The sequence below is a fragment of the Microtus ochrogaster genome, unplaced genomic scaffold (assembly GCF_000317375.1).
Source record: "Microtus ochrogaster isolate Prairie Vole_2 unplaced genomic scaffold, MicOch1.0 UNK35, whole genome shotgun sequence".
Lineage (NCBI taxonomy): Eukaryota > Metazoa > Chordata > Mammalia > Rodentia > Cricetidae > Microtus > Microtus ochrogaster.
Window position 1 is genome coordinate 1680373 of NW_004949133.1, and position 15494 is coordinate 1695866.

The following is a 15494-nucleotide window of genomic DNA, read 5'->3' on the forward strand; positions in this document are numbered from 1 at the left end:
GTCTTACCTCACTTCCTCTTCCTCCCAGCATTCTGTTCTGTTTACTCCACCCACCTATGTTCTAAGCTATGAGCCCAAGCAGTTTGTTTATTATTCAACCAATGAAATCAACAGATTGATATATGACACTCCCACATCAATGTTCTGGCTTTGTGGGATCTAGCCGGTTTGGATGCTCACCTTCCTAGACATGGATGGAGGGGGAAGGACCTTGGACTTTCCACAGGGCAGGGAACCCTGACTGCTCTGAGGACTGGAGAGGGAGGGGGAGAGGAGTGGGGGTTGGGGAAGAGGGTTGGGAGGAGGGGGAGGGAAATGAGAGGCTGGGAGGAGGGGGAAACTTTTTTTCCTTTTCTCAATAAAAAAATAAAAATAAAAAAGCACCAATCAAAGAATGAAAAATCGAGTATTATGTATATTAACAGACTTCTGTTCCCTGCAAAATAGATCGCATTTCTAAATACAAAAAAAAAAAAAAGAGACATACATGGATCTACATAGAAAGGAGAAAAAAGACAAGATCTCCTGAGTAAATTAGGAGCTTGGGAATCACAGGAGAAGGTAGATGGAAGGGTAGAGGAAAAGGGGGGAGCAGAGAAAAATGTACAGCTCAATAAAACAAAATATCTCTCTCAGCTAGAGTTAATATCTTGTCTCAATCTCCTTTGGCTAGGGTTACTATCTTGTCTCAGTCTCCTTCCTCCATACTGGGCTTTTGTCTGACATAACTTAGACAGGTCTGGTGAATACTTTCATAAGCACAGGACATTCATATGTGCAACTTCCCTCTTATATCTGCAAAACTCTGTTTCCTATACTCATCCAATTTTGCTACTATGCTCTACCAGACTGCAGGAAGCATGTAAATACTTGTATTCACAGACAAGCACTAGGAAAACGAGGAATGTTAAACATACAGGATTAGATTGTCCCTTTAAAGGAAGAGATATATAATCTGCGTTCTGCCCAGAAGACTGAAAATGGGTGCGGTTAACAGCCTGGTGACCTCAACACTTTTTATATGGCCAGACATTACCAGCTCACCCAGACTCCTACATTGATCTCAGTAAATCTATAGCTATATAAATCTATAGCACCATCCTTCCTGAAACTTCACCATGAACATTGTTAACCTTGAGCTTGCTTTCTTAGTTAATCTTTAGAACTCGTTGTTATGGAATTTGTCACTTGTACTTTATCAGATTCTAGTTGTTGCCATGGCTTAATCTTTATTGTGAAACAGGATTAAGTTAATTATCACCATGAATTTTTTCTAAGTTGTGCTATGCTTAAATATGCTTGAAATAAACAACCTGATATCAGACTCTAATTTGAAACAACACAGGCCACTGAGTCTTGTTGAACAAATCTCCTTACCTCCCCTGCATTGACACTCTGCTGGCCATGGTGTTTGGCACAAACCTGCTCTTCTATAATGATCTCTGACACGTGGGAGGAGGGTTTGCATTATAGATGTCGCATTTAGGGCTGAGCACGGCACAGTCTCTTATTCTAAACGGCTTGACCAGTTGTGAATCTTTGTTTTGATTACCATAGTAATGAGAAGGAACTAGAAGTCACTTTAATATTATGTCACTTTGGCAGAGTAATAAATGTCAACTCTTCCCTCTGGTCTATGACTTGTCTAGCCCTATGTTCTTGGTCTAGATAATAATGCTATGTGTGGATTCTATCTTGAGAAGTGGGACTTAAATCCAAGAAAAAAGCAGTTCGTCACTCCAATGATATTCATGCCACTATTTTATCTCTCGCATATATTTCTAGGCTTGCCATTGTTGATGTTTGTGAGACTCAAAAATAAATAAAACTGATGTTTACTTTTGTCCTCTGATAGCATACATGCATGTCACCTTCTAGAATTCTGAAACCAAACCAGTGTTCCTAAAACTGGTCTGCAAATAATGGAAAAACAAAAATTTTTTAAAGAGAAACTCTAATACTTTTTGGAGGAATTATCATACAACTCAAAAACTGATATAAAAGACTAAGAGCAAAAATACATAAAGAAAATGGAGAGGCTATATAGGAAGTGCCAGTTGCACTAGTTATCAAGACTAGTATAAATAAAGAACTACTATAAATACAAAGGCACCAGGTTAGTGGAACAGAGAAAAATCAACAGGGATGTAGTAAGGAAGTAGAACATTATTGCAAGAAAACATGGCATTCTATCATGAGGGAAGGATGGAGAACTATGAAAAAGTAGGGGAGGTCATGTAGAGTGAAAACAGCATGAATCATGTTCTTGCTGTGAGTTCATTTTTATTTGTTTGGTTTTTGTAGCAGGATCTCACTGCATAACACTGTCTGACCTGAAACTCATTATGTAGACCAGGCTGGCCTCAAACTCATGGAGACAAACCTGTCTCTACCACCTGAGTAGCCTGCATGGACACAGATACGTAATACTGCATCTTTATTTTACAAAATATGTAATAAGAAATAAAGATCTAAAATAGAACGTAATATTATTACAGTTTCATAGGTATTTTTTCACTTTATAACTTTAAGATATATTTTAAATAAGATATAATTACACCACTTCATCATTCTTTTTTCTCTCCAGCACCTCCTAGATTCTACTCATTTTCAATCTGAGAGAATTTTAAAAAATAAGTTTCGTCATATAACATATTATGTAAGTATGTGTGTATGTATGTATGTATGTATGTATGTATGTATGTATGTATGTATGTGAGTCTTAAGTCCAAAAAGAAGGTGTCTGGTTTCACTGATGATATTCTTGGTACTATTTTACATCTGGGCAGATCTTGCCAGGTTTGTCATGGTTGTGATTTGCATACTGTGATGAATCCCAAGATCACCTTGTGTGTAAGTTTTCTCTATTACTAATCCATGATTGTCGACTTCTTTTTGCCCTGATATATCTGTGAGACAGGATGATTCTCCAAATATTTAACCACTCCCTAAAAGTCAAGAAAAAATGCATCTTTAGGATGCTACATTTAGCAAATATATCATCTGCATAGAGTGGATTGAGGGGCACTGGGCTGAACTACATAGTTCAGGGACAGTGATTTGTGTGCCACGTGCTGAAATGATTATGACATGAAATGACAATGCAAAGTTAAAACAAGATGAATAAAGGTCATTCTTACCATGTGTTCTTTTTAGTTTGGTTTTGTTTTTGAAATATGGTTTTATTGTATAATTCTGTCTGCCTGAGAACTCATAATATAGACCAGGCTGGTCTTGAACTCACAGAGATACACCTATCTCTAACACCCAAGTGCTGGATTTGAAGGCATGTATCACCACACCCAACATTTTCAATATTGTTTTGACCCTCTGATATCTGAGTTATGTCATTCTCAAACCTCTCTGTGACTGCACCAATGTCCTACTCTACCTAGGCTTCACACCCACCTAGAATTTAAAGCCTACAAAAAAGAAACTTAGATAGTCGCAGGTGTCTATGACTTACAACCACATCTTCTGTGCCTTTCTTTAATTTTCTCTTGATCCAGTAGTGTTCCAATGACTTCAATATCAATTTTCAACTATTTTATATGTGACCCAAGTCAGAAAGCATAAGGGTCCTACTAGTCTAAGCTTATACAAGATCCAGGGGTCCTTACCTTCAAGGCATACAGAAACACTGAGACCTACAAAGTACACTTGATGCTGCTCCTCACTGCCACTACCTGATGCTTACTGCTGCTAAACACAAAAGAATACAAAAGCTGCTAAGAGCCAGATCTTGAGAAGCATCGTGTATACTCATGGTTTCCATAAGCTTAAATGAATGCACACAGGTAGCTGAATGGTAGGAGCCATCAGTCATGGTATCAACCTGCTTCCTGATAATGTAGCAGCCTTCCACACCACTATTCACTGCCTAGTGCCACTGGTTCCATGTCACACGATGATAGTAGTCCAAAAATATTATTCCAGAAACCATCTACTGGTCCACATAGAAAAGCACAGTCAAACAAATGCTTCTAGACCCTGATTCTTCCAGAAGCTCAGAGCTCTTACACACTTTTCAGGGAATGGTGCTCTCATTACCTAGGCCCCTAATTTGACCTATCTGACCACAAGCAATGCAGAAATTCTCTCCACAATAATGCAGGAATGCTAAAGGAATATTTTTATTTCTGTATGCCAGAAGATAGCCATTGCCAAATTGTTGTGCATTCATTTGAACCTGGGTTTGTATATGATAGTGACATCAGCCTCTGAAAATCCACAACTTGCAACAATGAATAAACACATAAAAATTATGAAAGAAAGGCAATTCCAATTAAGATTGTCCCCTTTCCAGTAAATCCATTAAAATACTGGTGGTAACAGGCATCTGATGAGCTTTCTTTTTTACCAACTTTTAGGATCTTTAACCTGAAAGGGAAGTGTGGATGAGTGACTCATCTTTTCCCAATGCAATGTTGTATAACTCTTTACTGGAACGTAGATTCCTAGGTATCTAAATACAAGTCTGTTAGATGAGAAAATGCCCATGTCTGAACTTGTACCTGTTAAGTTTTATCAAAATAGCATGTGAGTATAGTCACATTTCCTTGTGAATATGGGAATTTCCTACTTATCAAGTCGAAACCTGTGAATGCTAAAGGGGAGTGAGTCCTCACTGATTATTTGATAACTGCTAACTTGAGGTGATCACTCAGACACATCCAAACAGCTCATACAGAGAGGAGTATTTAACCAGGGCATTGGACATTAACACACCACCCTTCTACCTAGTTTCTGAGAGATTTACTTACTTATCTTCCTACTTAAAACAGACAAGTTCTGTTTCTGCCTTCTGAGGATCTAAGATCTGGACATCACTAAAGAAATTACCAGAATGGTGAGTCTTGCCCTGTTCTATAGAGAGCACGTTGCTCTGTGAAACCCACAAGAACAAAGGCTCAGTGTTTGTTCTTCCATGTGGGACAGAAGGAGAATGGCTAGTCCTACTGGTCTTCACAGCAGAAAACTCTCAACTCAAGAAGATGATAGGCATTTTTATGACTCTATCCTTGAAGCCTGAGCAGAGAAAAATTTGTTTTGACGCTTGCAGATTATAAAGTAAACTTTTTATGTTTAAGTCTAAATAAGAAGGAGAGAAGCCTGGTTATTCTCTCTGAAGAATGTATAAGATCCTGGTTATTGTGGTGAGTGACTGGATAAAAGGAAAGGAAGTGACATGAATGAGCCTCCATGAAACAGAATTAAGTGAACAAGCGTGTTGGAGTTTAGACTATGTTGTCTAGTGTTATTACCCTGTTAACAGCATGAGTGCTGAAGAACGTGTGCAATAGAATTTTTCTCAGATTCACAAACACAAGTTGTCTCAGTGATTGCATGTGCATATTTCACATGAGAAGGGAGGCATGAGTCTTATGAGAAGGGAGAAATGGTAATGGTGGAGGAATACACGTGACAAGAAAGCAGAGCGGGGACAACCTTGGAGAGAAGACAGGAAACCTGCAAGAATGGGTGGGAGGACACAAAGGAGACTTCATGGCAGAGAATGATGAGAGTAAAGTATGTAAAACATATTTACAGACTGGGGCTCATCATCTTTGTTAGGGTAGCTGAAAGACTGATGCTGAAGGTATCTGTGGATGTGAATGTGTTATTATTTCAGGAAAATTAGAGAACAAAAACCTGTGAAAAAGACTAAAGAGAAAAAGTTACTCTATTCTTTGTGACTTTGAAAATAACTATTGAGGTTTAAAGGAGAACAATCTATTTTTTTTTCCTTTGTAAACAGAAGAAGTCACGCAAAACATCTGTTGCTACAGAAGAAGACACACTGCCTGAGACGATGTCCCAGCTTAACATAGCATCAGCTTCCAGCACACATCCTGCTGATGATCAAGATCAGACTGCTCCCAACCATTCCCCAGACCTTGCTGAGAGTCTCCCTACTCCTGCTCCAGGCCTCGCTGTGAGTCAACCCCAGATTCTTTTTTGGAATCCACCAAACTCTCCTAGCCATTCCTCATCAAGTGTTATGATTTCCTGTTTCCTTTATGATATCTTCATGATATAACTGCAGGGCTTATAACCTTGAAAGAAGTTCTTTAGCTTCCCACAAATTTATTTATTTCATGTGTATATTTATTTATTGAGTGTAAGTTTTGAGATACTGCCTGCAATTTAGATAAATGCACTCTTTTACTGCTTGTGTCATTACATCAGAACACTGTATGTGACATTTCAGAGCAGCATCATTTGGAGCATGAGATCCTTAGGCACATCTAATTATTTGTGTTCACAAATCATAATAGTAATGTAAATAGAAACATTCATAAGTCTGGAAAAAATTTGATTTAATAATAATTTTTCTTTGAAGACCCCAGATTTATAAAACAATTTTATAAGAGACTTTGAGTTTAGAAGACTGGTTCCCTGCTTGATCATAAACATGCAAGGCAGTCAACAATACTGAGCATCACAGTTATATTGAAATGATTCCATTTAAGACAAAATTTAGAATAAAGTTATATACTTTGTATAAATTTATGAAAAGTGTAATGAAGACAATAGATATAAGTCTTTCCCAAAGCAAAATCATTTGTTACTCTTGCAGAAATTTTATTTAAGCTGAGTTATGATATTTATAAAGATTTTAACTTAAATAGGTATTCACGTCCTAACTGGGCTTTGTGCATGATAGCCCAGCAAGCTTCCAGTTCACAGGTACCTCCGAATATTGACTGCTATCTAGGATTTTGTGATGGGTGTCATAAATTTTTTTCTCAGCTCTCTGGGACTACCTCTTTTAAATTGCTCTCCTGAAATTCAGAAATAGTGCAAGAAAGTCAGCTGTGGTAGTTCACAACTGTAATCCGTGCAGTAAGGAGACAAGACAATTGGGCCTCTGTGGGTTGGAGACAAGCCTAGTCTACATTGTAATTTCCAGCATAAATAATGAGATCCTGGCTCAAAAAGAAAGGATGGGAGGTAGGAAGGAAGAAAGAATGTTGAAGGGATCTGCATTGGCTGTGTCCCACCACCCGGGAGGGCTCCCATAGTGGCTGGCCGTGTTCCTGCCGGCTGGGTCCTGGCCGCCAGCTAGCTTATGCCTCGAAATAATTACATGAAAACTGTATTCTTTTAAACACTGCTTGGCCCATTAGTTCTAGTCTCTTATTGGCTAACTCTTACATATCTAACTCATTTCTAATATTCTGTGTAGCACCACGAGCTGGTGGCTTACCAGGGAGGATCTTAACCTGCATCTGTGTCCGTTGAGAGAATCATGGAGACTGCCTGACTTGGCTTCTTTCTCCCAGCATTCTGTTCTGTCTACTCCGCCTACCTAATTGTCTGTCCTATCAGGCCAAGCAGTTTTCTTTATTAGTTAACCAATGAAAGCAACAGATAAGATACAAGACCCACCTCCATCAAAAGAAGGAAGGAAAGAAAAAGGAAGGAGGAATGAAGGAACGAAGGAAGGAAGGAAGGAAATAAAGGATTTATTATCTACTACCACAACTTCAGTTTCACTTTTAATCTATACACTGGTAATTGTGTGCATTATGAATTATTTGGTGGTCTTCATAATAGCCCACTAGTTCATTTTATACATATCCTAAAACTTTCTTATTAATTTAAATCTAGTCATTGCTGCTTGCTTACTTATATACACATCACTGCCACTAACTATATTGCTTTTTGATTTTTATGTTATACTAATTGGTTATACTGATAGAAAAATCAGATCCAAGTGAATGCTAATCACTAATAGGTAATGACTGTGTGTGACATGATACTTAAATTGTTTGAATTCTCCTGGGTCTGTGAAGACAACACTATCTCCCTATATGCATATGTCCAAGCTTATAGATTTTCCTTACTTTGCATATTCTGTCTTACAGTTAGGCATCTTCTCTTTATTGAAACACTCTGTATTACTTTACTCTCAGAACACTGTGCAGATAAGAGATTAGAGACCTATCAATATATCTCTTTGTTATAAACCCCTGATATTGAGGACAAATCTCTAAACATTAAGGACATGACTCTCGTCAAAGTACCTCTATCTGAGCCTATTTAAAAGAGGTGGCTGTGAGCCAGCTCATGTTGTTTTTGATCATTTAATAGGAGCAGGTTGGTATCTTCAGAGGAGACATACTTTGATTTGTACCCATATAATAATCTAAGAAATTCCAGTTGTATGTTTTATATTTACTATTGTCTAATCCAACAATTTTCAATTTCCCCATTTTATATTCTACTGTCATAAGAGAAAAGGATATATTTGAATTAATGATAATTTCACTTAAGTACTTCAGAAAATTGCTCTCAACAGCTTATGCTGTGTTCATGCTGAACATCCTGTCTCTTATTAGAAAGATTCCTCTGCTTTTCAGGAAGAGTGTTCAAACTTCCATGGCTGAAGCCTGTTGCTTTAACTCATTAGTCTTTTTTCCAGTGAAAGAATTTCTTTTTACCTTATCTGTAGTTCTACAAATACATATAAACCTTTAGGACCAATATGGAGTTTGAGATTTATCTTATATGAAGGTTAATTTTTATTTTTGGCTAAACTTACAAATTTATATCCTTGTGTTTGTTTAACCCAAAACCAAAAGACACAGACCCCAAACCAGAGCACTAACATAGGAGCTGTTGGCCAAAATGAGGCCATGATCGTGATGGTGCTGGATGCATCAGAGCCATTGGAATATGTGTCAAAAGAAAAAGTAATAAAGAAGATGTTTCATGCTACAGTGGCCACTGTGACCGAGTATTTCAACTTGAAAGTTTTCAACATCCACCTGAGAGAGAAGTTCACAAAAAGTAATATCATCAAAATCGCCAATTATATCAAGGACGAAGGAATCCTAGTGATAAATGAAAATTCCTCTGTGACTGAAGCTGGTCCTGATGAAGTGATTGAAGTCCCCAACAGGCTTATCAGAAGAGCAGAGGAAACTCTCATGATTTCTGATATTAACAAGATTGTATCTAAAGCACCATTTTATGGGTCATTTACATTAAACAAGGTAATACTTAAAACTTGTTTTTTTTTAATTTTTCTTTCATAACACCTGGAATCAAATATAATAACTTTCCAATCACAGTTTAATGATAATGTTGAAGCACAAGACTCTTGATTATGGGTGGAAGGTGAAATCATCCCACATATGAGAATAAGAGTGGATGACTTATTCATACTCCTTAGGATGTCTCTTAAGGAGGACCAGAAAATGACTTACAAAGAAACTTTATTTTGCTCGTTAAAAATCAATGAGAAGGATTGGTGCAGGCCACAGGTCAGGGTCATGCCAACAATCTCAAATTTTTTAAATATACTATAACTATACAATGCTTGTTATTTTTTTCTATATATCCTGTTTCTACAGGTTCCCTGAAAAGGGGTGAATGTTGATTGTGACATATGTTTGAAGTAATAAATAGATGAGTGACATCCTCACAAATTCAAATCCATTCAAGAGAATGAATTTATTCTCTCTGCAGATAGAAGGTTTAACCATTTAGTGTTGATTCATATCTTATTTAGTTAGCTAATTATTTCTGAAGACCTTAGCAACAAAGAACTATTTATGAAACAACCTTTAGAGAGTAAGTAAACCTAGTTTTCTCTTTTACAAATGAAAATATATAGAGATATCTCATTCAGTCCCCAAATTACAAGAATTGAGTTTTTATAAGAAAAATGACAACCTTGGTGAAGTCAACAAATGTTTTATAAACTTGGCACTTTTAAGGCTCTTTAGTTCATCTTCTTTTAAAAGCTCTTTTATATTTTAAAGCCGTTACTTTATAGCACACTCCTTAGTGACAATGCTCATGAACACAATACAGTGAACTGTAAAAGTCAATACAGTATGATTTGGGGACTTTGACTTTCTTGGACATGATAATGGAAAAAGGTAAGAAAATGTATATGGTCCAAATGAGTGGACTACTGGAATCTTACCTGTTCTGGAAATTCCCTATAATCTACTGAATGAATGAATAGTAGAAGAAAATGTCCATTCATCGTTTTATAAGAAGAGGATACAAACATGGTTGGCTGAAGTTCTGATTCCTGAGGTTTATCAAGGTGACTTTTGGAGAATACAGACTGTTGAGGAATAGAGAGTAGTGGAAAACAGGAAGATTATTTATTGTCGTAACACTTCCAGGCAGAAATCTTCTAGATAAAGAAAGTAAATCACTGTAGTAATAAAAGATAATTCTTTGGGAAGACTTTAACAAAGTTGCCTGTATGCCCATGTCTGTAATAGGTTCCATATTTTCCAGTGATTTTTGAAATGGAAAAGACTGTTTTGAGTGTATACCAAAATGAGATAACTTTCAGAAAAGGAATGTTAATTTTACTTTTGCAGAAAGTGGTGAAGCAAACAAAAACATTCTATGAAATGAGGGACGATACAGGAAATATAGAAGTTGTAGGGAGTGGGAGATGCTTCGACATCAAATGTAAGGAAGGAGACATACTACAGTTCTTCGACTTTAAAATGACAACAACTAACCATCAAGCGAAGCTGGAGTCTGGAGAACACAGTTTCATTAAGGTAAAAGGAGAGAGGAAACAGATTTACCAAAGCAGAAATTCACATTTTCTTTAGGATTCCAAATATGAACATTTTAATGTGTTGCATAGATAATTCTATCTCTGGAGGGGAGAATCAAAATGATATCCTTACACTTATTTCTATGGGAAAATTTTCAAAAATTTATATTGAATAAATAATCCAAAGACTATTGTTTGTATGCTAAATAACAAGATGTATGAAGAAATTAAAATGACATGGAAGTACATTTGAATAGTCATCAAGAGCAAGAGTTTTGAATAAGTCAGATGTGATTTGAATACCAGCTTCAACAATTAGGAGGTGGCTGGTTCTAGGAAACGTTTAACTCTTAATCTATACTTTAAGGGAAGAAATGCCTATATATTTGTGAGTTCACACAGTGTTTAGCACATTTTAAGAAGTGGGTGGATACTATTTTCTTAATTGGGTAAATACACTAGAGAGAGAGGTCTAGGAAATAGAAATGTCATGAAAATATACCAAAGCGTGAATCATCAGTATTAATTCCACTACACATGGAAATATCCAGCCTTCTTGAATAAAGTCATGTAGAGAATGAGGAGCCTTCTCTTCAAGGACCATATAGTTGGAAAGAGGTGGCTCAAAATACGACAATACAATGAAGAAGATGAAGCAGAGAAGATCAACAGCCTTTGAGAGGGCCAAAGGCCATATAAGGCTATTGAGGCCAATGGACAAGAATGGGTGACTGAGAATATGTAAACAGAGCTTTAGCTCAAACTGCTAGAATCTGATAGTATCTCCCACTGTCTTTTTCAAGGTCATCGAAGCCTGAAAAAAGAAAACATCCCTTCTTCATCCAAACCCAAATAGTGAAGAAGGAAGTGGTGACCCACAAAATTAATTCAGTGCTTTCAACAGTGGAGCTTTGAAAATAGAAACACCAAGCAACTGGAAACAAGCAACAGCTATAGTAGTACATCCAAGCATTTACGTGTTGTTAACCTGACTTGTAATTATGTATTTTCATTTATAAAATTCCTTACTCTGTTTTTCTAGGAAAATAACACTTGAGTTTAATTTTTCCAATAGAAGAGTAATAAAAATTTCTTTTGAAAAGGATACAAACATTCAGTCAAAGTAGTCATCTGCACTATGTGGAAAGATTTTTACCTACTGCTCTTCTGATAGAGGGCTAATATCCAAAATATATAAAGAACTCAAAAAACTACATAAGTGAGAAAACAAATAACCCAATTGAAATTTGGCTAAAGACCTAAGCACACCATTCTCAAAGATGAAATTCAAATGGCTGTGACACACTTAAATGTTCAATATCCTTAGGTAGCAAGGAATGTAAATGAAAACTATTTTAAGATTTTATCTTAAACCTGTCTGAATAGCTAAGATCAGTAAAACAGGTGACAGTTCACGCTGGTGAGGATGTGGAGTAAGGGAACAGCCATCCATTGCTGGTGGAGTGCAAACTTGTACAACTTATTTCAGTTTCCTTTAAACACTTTTAATGCAATTCACATTTTTAGATATTTTTGTCTGGGAAGTCTTTTCCAGACTCAAAACCATAAGATTGTATCCTTTTTCTCTTTAGAATATAGCAGTTTAGTTCTTTCCTTTTTAGCATGTCCTCTGATTTTTCCATATTTTAAGATGTAAAATGGGATTTACTTTAAAATGAGTATGAAATTTGTCTCATTAAAGTGACTATTATTGGTAAAAGTATGCTTAAATAAACTCTCCTTTCTCCACTTATTTATTGCTTATTATTTTCCAAAAGCAGCTTTCTAGATTCTTTACTGTATTTGACCAGCATTTCCTCTGTATTTTAAATGCAAAACTACATTAAAATTGATGCTCACCTTCCTAGACCTGGAGGGAGGTAGGAGGACCTTGGACTTCCCACAGGGCAGGGAACCCTGACTGCTCTTTGAACTGGAGAGGGAGGGGGAGGGGGATGGGGAAGGGAGAGGGAAATGGGAGGAGGTGGAAAAATTTAAGTAAAAAAAAAAATGTAAAAGAATGATTAAAGATAAAGTTATAATTTTAATACAAAATGTTATGTTTTCAATATTCTACATATAAAACTCAACATATAATATCTGACACACCTTATCTTACAAACACACAGAAAACAATTGTTAAAAATCAGTTTCTCACATAATCTAAGTACAATAAACTAAAATACATTTAGAAATAGCCTTTTAAATTTTGATCAATTTTACCTTTTCCTACTTCTTCAGTTCCTCTGTTACCCGTACCTATCCCATACCCAGCTTACTTGATTTAAGGAGTAATTTCTGTCTAATTAGTGCATCTATATACTCTTGGCTATTGTCACACACTGGAGTGTATTACATCTACCAGTACTAAGGTAACCCAGACCCAGAAAGACAAATATAATATGTACTCACTTATAAGTGACTTTTAGACATAAAACAAAGAAAAAACAGCCTACTGCCCAGAACCCCAGAGAACCTACACAACAAAAAGGACCCTAAGAAAGACATATGTGGATCCACATATGAAGGAGAAAAAGACAGGATCTCCTGAGTAAATTAGGGGCCTGCGAGTCATGGGAGATGGTAGAAGGTAACAGGAGATAAAGGAAGGCCTCGAATATATAGCTCAATTCAAAAAATAGCTCTCTCTCTCTCTCTCTCTCTCTCTCTCTCTCTCTCTCTCTCTCTCTCTCTCTCTCAGTTAGGTTTAATATCTTGTCTCAATCTCCTTTCTCCATGTTGGGCTTTTGTCTGATTAAAGTTAGACAGGTCTGATCTAACTTTATGAGGTGAATACTCTCACAAGCACTGAATGTTCATATGTGCAAGTTCCCTGTTCTATCCATAAACTTTGTTTTCTATACTCACCTGCTTTTGCTACTAGGCTCTACCAGACTGCAGGAAGCATGTAAGTACTTGTGTTGACAGACAAGCACTGGGGAAATGAGGAACGCTAAACACACACGATTGAGTTGTCTTTTTAAAGGAAGAGATGTGTTCTGCCCAGAAGACTGTAAATGGGTGTGGTTAATAGCCTGGTGACTTCTAGACTTTTCATATGGCCAGACATTACTGGCTCACCCAGACTGCTACATTGATCTCAGTAAATCTATAGCACTGGCTTTCCTAAAACTTCATCATGAACATTGTTAACTTTGAGCCTGCCTTCTTAGTTAATCTGTAGAACTCATTCTTATGGAATATATCATTTGAACTTTATCAGATTCTAGATGTTGCCATGGCTTAATGTTCATTATGAAACAGGATTAAGTTAATTATCACCAGGAATTTTTTTCCAAGCTGTGTTGTGCTTAAATATGCTTGAAATAAACAACCTGATATCAGACTCTAATTTGAAACAACACAGGCCACTGAGTCTTGTTGAACAAATCTCCTTACCTCCCCTGCATTGGTACTTTGCTGACCATGGTGTTTAGCATGAAGCTAATCTCCTACAATGCTCTCCAACATTTGGGAAGAGGGTTTGCATTATAGATGCCGCATTTAGGGCTGAGCACTGTACAGTCTCTTATTCTCTACAGCTTGACCAGTTGTGAATCTTTGTTTTGATTACCATAGTAATGAGAAGGAACTAGAAGTCACTTTAATATTATGTCACTTTGGCAGAGTAATAAATGTCAACTCTTCCCTCTGGTCTATGACTTGTCTAGCCCTATGTTCTTGGTCTAGATAATAATGCTATGTGTGGATTCTATCTTGAGAAGTGGGACTTAAATCCAAGAAAAAAGCAGTTCGTCACTCCAATGATATTCATGCCACTATTTTATCTCTCGCATATATTTCTAGGCTTGCCATTGTTGATGTTTGTGAGACTCAAAAATAAATAAAACTGATGTTTACTTTTGTCCTCTGATAGCATACATGCATGTCACCTTCTAGTGCTCTGAAAGCTAACCAGTGAAGATGAAGCTTCCAGATCAAAACCAACTTGTTTCTCTATGTTTGATGACCCATTCATGTCATGTCTTCAAGAATTGGGACTTAAAGAAATCATTAAAGAAAAAAATGATCAGTAAACACTACAATCCTAAATATATACTCACAAAGCAGAGGCATTCCCCATTTATAAAAGAAATACTAATAGTTTAGGAATAAATTTTTAAAATCAGCAAAGATAAATATTTTAACTACTGAGAAAGTTATTCTTATGTAAATGTGAACATATGTGACACTTTGGATTTTATAAATCACTAAAATGAATAGAATGGCATTCTCACAACATGTAAAGGCCATGCAAAACTTTAAAGGTGACAGGAAAATTATGACTGTGGTGCAAGATATGACTAGTTAAAATCTGTGACAAGATGGGGTAGAAGACCCTGAGACCCCCAATTCATAGTACTCTATTCACTGTGATCCCAAAAATGGCCCTCAGATAATGGAAAAATAAAAATCTTTAAAGAGAAACTCTACTCCTGATTTGGACCTTGAGATTTCTGTCTAGTGCTCCAATGTGGGTCTCTGTCTCTGTCTCCTTTCATCACCTGATGAAGGTTAATATTCAGGTGGATGCTATATGTTTTTCTTTGGGTTCTCCTTCTTATTTAGATTCTCTAGGATCAAGGTCCAAATCAGGAGCAGAAGGAGAGAGAGCACAAGCAAGGAACTTAAGAGCGCGAGGGGTGCACCCACACACTGAGACAATGGGGATGTTCTACTAGGAACTCAATTGGCCTGGGTCTGAAAAAGCCTGAACATAGCGGACAATGAGGACTACTGAGAATTCAAGAACAATGGCAATGGGTTTTTGATCCTACTGCACGTACTGGCTTTATGGGAGCCTAGGCAGTTTGGATGCTTACCTTACTAGACCTGGATGGAGGTGGGTGGTCCTTGGACTTCCCACAGGGTAGGGACCCTGATTGCTCTTTGGGCTGACAAGGGAGGGGGACTTGATTGGGGGAGGGTGAGGGAAATGGGAGGCTGTGGCGGG

The 15494-nt window shown here is 37.0% G+C and overlaps 1 protein-coding gene across 1 annotated transcript in view; it reads left to right on the plus strand.

The window, feature by feature from the left end:
* LOC101985497 (interferon-activable protein 205-B-like) overlaps positions 1–15494 on the plus strand; it is a 41870-nt gene that overhangs the window by 20690 nt on the left and 5686 nt on the right. The window contains exons 6-8 of the mRNA XM_013354240.1: positions 5759–5935; positions 8589–9002; positions 10353–10541. Of these exons, the coding sequence (XP_013209694.1) occupies positions 5759–5935; positions 8589–9002; positions 10353–10541 (780 nt within the window). The remainder of the gene's footprint in view (positions 1–5758; positions 5936–8588; positions 9003–10352; positions 10542–15494) is intronic.